Raw genomic sequence first — 6000 nt, 5'->3', positions numbered from 1 at the left:
TTGTATGTATTATTCTGTGATTTTCTTGTTTGGCTTTTGCCCTTTATTATATGGAGTGTTTCTTTTAAATCTTGATTTGGTAGAGCTCCCTCTATATAAAGGTATCGACTCCTTGTTTTTCAAACCTGTTGCAAGTATTTTTACAGTTTATTGATGTCTTCAATTTTTTTTTTTTTTTTTAAGAGACAAAGGGTCTCACTGTGTCGTCCAGGCCGGAGTGCAGTGGCACAATCATATCTCACTGCAGTCTCGAACTACTGGGCTCGAGCGATCCTCCCACCTCAGCCTCCCAAGTAGCTGGGACTACAGGTGTAAACCACCATGGCTGGCTGAGATTTTAATTTTTAGGCACTCAAATCTTTCACTTCCTTTATGATTTCTGCCTTTGATGTGGTGCTTAGAAAGACCTCTCCTACAAGATTATGAAAACATTTATGCATATGTTCCACAAATTCTTTTATGGCTTCATTTTTTTTTTTTTTTTTACGTTTAACTCTTTAATCTACCTGGAATTGATTGCATGTGTCTTTGTAAATTGCTTCAAATTCCCTTTGAAATGGAAGTGATTAATTCATTAATTAACATGGCAAAGAGGGGAAGCTGGTGGAGGGGGAGGGGTTGAGAGAGCCAATAATTAACAGGTCAAGGCAGGTCTGGGAAGGGACGGGATTAAGTGCTGTTGGCAGCAGGTGTGTAGAGGGAGCTGCCTTCACCCAAAGGTGGGACGCTCAGGCTCTGGGATGAGGGGGGCAGGAGGTGACAGAGGTCCACTTTGCCAGGGCAGGAGGTGCGTAGGGAGTGGGCTAGAGAAGACTGTGAGCCAGGTGCCCAAATCCCCAGTGACTGTGGGACTGGGGTCGGAGGGGAGGGATCAGGAAAGAGTGTCGATGCGGGTCAGGGAATGGCAGGAGCCAGGTGGCAGAGGCCTCAAAGACAGGTGTTTATCGTTTTACAAGTTTGCGATTGGGGGGAGATTGCGATTGGCCATTCCCGCTCTGGGCCCGGTGGGGTGTGGAAGCAGACTGCACTCCACTGGAGGGTGTCCTGCCGGGAGAGCCTGGGCTCAGCTGCTGTGATGAGTGGAAGGAGCGTGCAGAGAAGAGGTTGAGGGCAGGTGAGAGTTTGCTTGGCGTGGGCAGGACGTTCTAGACTCGGGATACCGTGAAAGATCCGAAAGGGAGGGGGCTGTGAGAAGGAAAGTCTCCTGATCAATGGACAGGAATGCAGTCAAGGAGAGTCACACGAAGCCCGTTGGTGCCGTGCGTTGCAATTCACAGAGCGTTTACACACAAGTGCTTGCAGATGGGCCTCAGAGCACAGCAATAAAGGGGTTTGCCCGGGGTCAGGCTGGTGGCCAGTCAGGATGTGAACCCAGGAATCCTATGCTCAGCCTGGGTGCTCCTGCCTCCCCACAGGCCGCAGCACCGTCCTCCATGCTCAGGGGCAGAGGCTCAGGATGGTGCCTGACGATCTTCCCTCCTCTCCCTGCAGGACAGCAGTCCAGGTTCCGGCTCGCTGACCATGAATGGGATGGCCAATGTGAATCCCGCCAGCCGCCCTCACTACGCCTCCTCCATCCCCGTGCCTCGAGCTTCTTCCCAGACCAGGATCCACACACCGGGCGCTTCTCCCCAGCTGCGGCCACGCCAGGCTGGGCTGGCCCTGAGCCCCCAGAGGGCCGCCTCTCCAAGACTGGGCAAGGCTGCAGGCCCTTCCAGAAACTCCTCTCCTAAGGCCTCCCGGGGCCGAGGCTCCCCCAGGGCTGCCGGGGCAGTGAGGGAGTCAGCTGAGGGTGGTGAAAGCCTCCCCGGCTCCCCATGGAGCAGTCCCAGGATAACCCCCAAAGCACCCCTTTCCGGCCGAGCTGGGTCCAGAAGAGCAGGGGAGACGCCAGGCACCCAGGGAACGAAGAAAAAAGCCCAGGAAGGGATTCCAGTCCGCCAGACCCGGGGCAGGAGCCCCTCCCGGATGAGCTCTCACGGAGAAACTCAAATACCAGGCGCTCCTGAAGGTCGAAAGCCTCCCAACTACCCAGGAAAAGACCAAAGAGATACAAACTACAAAGGTTCCGGGCTCCCCAGGTCTTTGGAGCCTGGTGATGGGGCAGCCTCACGGGCTTCCTCTCCGGTCTGCAGCCCAGCGCAGGGCAGGCGCCCCTCTCCCAGCCCAGGGGCCATTAGCTTCTCCCCAGCCCATCAGCAGAGCCAGCCAGTCACAGCCACGGTGGCCCCCTTCCAGTACAGGTGAGCTGAGGGAGCAGGGAGGGAGGGACGGCGGGAAGAATGGTGTTGGGACGCAGGGGCCAGCCGAAAGAAGAGACAGGCCCTGATGAGGAGTGAGTGGCTGGTAGAGGCCAGAGGCCCCAGGGCGTGGAAAAAAGAAGTCAGGCAGGTGGTCTACAAAGTTGGGGGGTTAGAGAGCTGAGATGGGATTGAGAACATCAAAGGGGACCCCAGATCAAGCTTTGGTCTTTCTCAACTCTGGGGACTGCACAACAGAGGCTGGTAAGGAGGGTACCCCTGAAACGTCCATTTCTGCTCTGGGAAATGAGGACACAATACACATAATAGAGTATTTTGGAAGCTTAAGCAGCTTGCTACATAGGTAGCGCCAGTCTTGCCCAGTTCAATGTGGGGCCCTTGCCACCACTGTGAGTTAGACCAACTCTGTTGGCTCGGGCACTGTGCCTTCAGGCCATGGTGAGCAAAATCCTGACTGCTTCTCCTTGTTGCTCTCATAGTACCTCGTGTCCGTCCGTCTGTCTCGCTCGCTCACTCCACGTCCTACGTTGCCTTCTGCATATCTGCGGATGTGCTGGCATAGCAGCAGTCAGTGATGCTCCTTAGACAGCTGTTGCCACCCTTGGTGGCGGTGGGGGCTGGGCCAGTATTCATAACACGGTGGTCACCCCGCTAGTCTCTCTAGCTTTTTGCAGACATGGCAAGTTGAGGGCATAGAAAAGCAAACACTTGGTCAGCTATGCTTTTTTAATAAAATTATAACTCTTCATAAAATGACCACATTAAATAAACTAAATTGTAATGACTAATTACTATACAGCTTAGAAATGCCCAAATGCCAGTTAAGTACCTTTCTGCCCAAACTAACTTCCTATGTTTTTTTTTTCCCCTATGCTAATGCAAGGAGAAACTCTCACTTGTATTTTGGGTGTAGAAAAGCTCACACATGGTTTCCTGGACGCTGGGGCCTCTGAGGCAAAAGAGTGGCTAGAGGTGGGGGCAGGGGACCACTAGGAACTTTAATCTTCATTGGAAGCCAACTTGTGTGTCTTGATCTCTGAAAAATCGATTGCCATCTTACATTACAGTAATAGGTATTTGGGATCTGGAACAAGGAAATGAATAGTCCCACTATATTCTGCTTGTGTTCAGGCTTCATTTAGGGTGTTACATTTGGTGACGAACACCACCTTTTAAAAGGACACTGATGTACAAAAACATTTAGAGAAAGACTGACAGGTTGCTGAGGGATCCAAAAAAGGTGTTATAAGAATGATTAAAGGAACTGAAGAAGTTTGCTTTGGAAAGGGAAGGCTCAGAGAGGGTCTGAGAACGGTTCTCAAACATTTGAAGGGCTGTCATGTCGTAAGATGAATTAGATTTACTTGGTGCAGCTCCAAAGACCTGACTCAGCACCGTGGTGGTGAAAAGTTAGTCCAAGACAGATTGGAGGCTCAACAGGAAGAGCTTTCCAACGACTAGAGGGGATTCCAAATTAAGCGAAGTGAACTCGTTATTGCAAGAATTCTAGCTGATTCTATCGCCAAAGAGAGTTCTCACCCGGGTGACCCCTGGCTCTCAAAGCATCCCTTCTGCCTGACTGTACTGTCCATAGAGTGCACCAATGTTTCTTTCTCTAAGGGACAACTCACTTCTGTCCCCTGTGACCTTCTCGACTTAGATTCTGAAGCTGGTGAGAGAACTCAAGCAGCAGAAATGCAGGGCAGACCGGCCTTTGAATGGCCTTTTTCCAATTAGTAAAATGTTTCCCTGGTGACTTTTTGGCTTTCTTTTCCTACCTGATTTCCTTCATTTTGAATTCGTTCTTTGGGAAAAAGTGTCTAGGCAAGACATTGTTTAAGATTTTACATTATCCACCTTACAAGTCCCATGGTATATTTAGAACCTGACATTTTCCAAAAGAGGTCAGATGTTTTTCCTCTGAACATTTCGATGCAATTTAAACAGAACCATGTTTCCTTCATTCAGCAAATATTTATTACATGTTTGCATTTTAAACAAAAATGGAAATTAGTCACACCACCCCAAGAGGAGCTTTCTTTGCCACCCCACCACCTAGACCCTGACCCTTTCAGGCCCTGGATTCGGGCTGGAGGGAGGGTCATGGCTCAGGCACAGGTGAGGGTAGGACCAAGGACACTCCGAGACGCTACAGGCCGATGGGCAGGAGCCCAGCACACCTGCGGGGCCCAGAACTGCTGCCGTGGGCAGCGCTGCCAAGGGCCAGGCTGCACCACCCTTCTAAGCTCCGTAGCCAAGGAGGTGCCATCTGTCCCCTAGAATCCACAGACATTCTGTTTTCGTGGAAATCTGCCCCCACCCCCTTCCCCAGCACCTTGGTTTTCTCCAAACCCCAGCGGAACGCAGCGGCAGAGCTTCGCTGCTCCCTCCCGCCTCCGGCCTGGCTGTGTCTGACCTGCTTCTCCAGGGAACCAATCCGTCCTCTCCCCTGCCCCGTCCTGCGCGGCCCTCTCTTCTCCAGGGTCTAGGCGTGGCCTCCCCGGTGCGGCTTCTCTCCTGCCACCTACCACCTCCCTCTGTGTCCCGCTGCTCCCGGGACCCGGAGAAGCATAGCGCCCCAGTCTGCCCTCTGGAGCCCCTGGCCTCACATCGCATTCCATCACACCCCCCACCTCGGTCCCCTCTGCTCTCCTGGAACATGGAACAGGGCCACGCTTGCCGCCTTTTGCCAACTGCCGAGTGTTTTTTCACCTCTGACAGCTCTCCCCTTCCCTCCTCAGGTGGGCCTCGGGTTGGACCTCAGTTAGGAGGGTATGGTTAATGGCGTCACCACTGTAGTTTTCTTCTCTCTGCTCCCACCTCCATCTGACTTCCGGCATGGACGGTGCTGTCCAGCCAGGCTGAGAGGTGAGGGCAGACGGGCGCAGGAGGTGGAGGCAGGCGGAGACGCAAGCGCAGAGCCGACTGAGACGGAGATGAAGGCCGCCTTCCTCAGCTCCTGGCCCATGTGGCTGACACAACCGCACCCGCCTTGCATCACAATAGCAGTAACACTCATAATGGCAAACTACTTCTGTTTTTAATACTGGTTATTTGGGCACTGTGCTTAGCTCTCTACATATATGCTGTTATTCAGTGAAACATCTGACACATTATATGGATTCCCTCCCCCAGTAGAATGTCCTGTTACTTCCTCACCCATATGTTGTATCCCTTACATTAGAAACCCAGGTCCATACTAATTTCTTCCAAGACACCAACCAACTCCAGTTGCCCTTTGCCCCCTTGGCACTCATTTATCTGGGCAGGCATTTCATTGGCAGTAGTACCTGGTCATACTGAGCACCCAGGGGCCAGGATGAGGTTTCCTGCCTTCTCTGGGTACACCCACCCCCCGTCCTATCCCAAACACCCTCCTAAGGGGCGCGCAGATACACAAGAGCTCAGAACTGCCCAAATCGCTTAGAAGAGCTTGAGCACTAGCACAACCCTGGACTGTCAGACTGGTCGTGGCCTTGGAGGTCATCTCTTCACCCCATGGAGGGGTGAAAAGGGAGGAAAAGGGATTCACTCCATGTTACACAGCAAGTTAATGGCAGAGCTGGGCGCAGATTCCCAGCCATCGAGGTATTGAAAAAAGTAAAAACTGGAGAGGGAGATAGACAAATCTCGGTAGCACTGGAGACTCCCAGGGTCCCCTGGCCCAGCCCTTCAATTTCCCCTCCTGCCTGCACAGCCCTCCCCCCACCCCTGCCAAGCTGCCAAAGGGTCCATTTAG

At 52.6% G+C, this 6000-nt stretch overlaps 1 protein-coding gene across 3 annotated transcripts in view; it reads left to right on the top strand.

Moving 5' to 3' along the window:
• Nucleotides 1-1521: 1521 nt before the first annotated feature.
• NAV1 (neuron navigator 1) overlaps nucleotides 1522-6000 on the top strand; it is a 160043-nt gene continuing 155564 nt past the window's right edge. For all 3 annotated transcript variants that reach the window (XM_069459276.1, XM_069459277.1, XM_069459275.1), the window contains exon 1: nucleotides 1522-2243. In XM_069459276.1, coding sequence (XP_069315377.1) covers nucleotides 1522-2243 — 722 coding nt within the window. The remainder of the gene's footprint in view (nucleotides 2244-6000) is intronic.

Source organism: Eulemur rufifrons, chromosome 27 (genome assembly GCF_041146395.1).
Source record: "Eulemur rufifrons isolate Redbay chromosome 27, OSU_ERuf_1, whole genome shotgun sequence".
Classification (NCBI taxonomy): Eukaryota; Metazoa; Chordata; class Mammalia; order Primates; family Lemuridae; genus Eulemur; species Eulemur rufifrons.
Note: the sequence above shows the minus strand (reverse complement) of the source record. Positions and strands in the feature narration are given on the sequence as shown.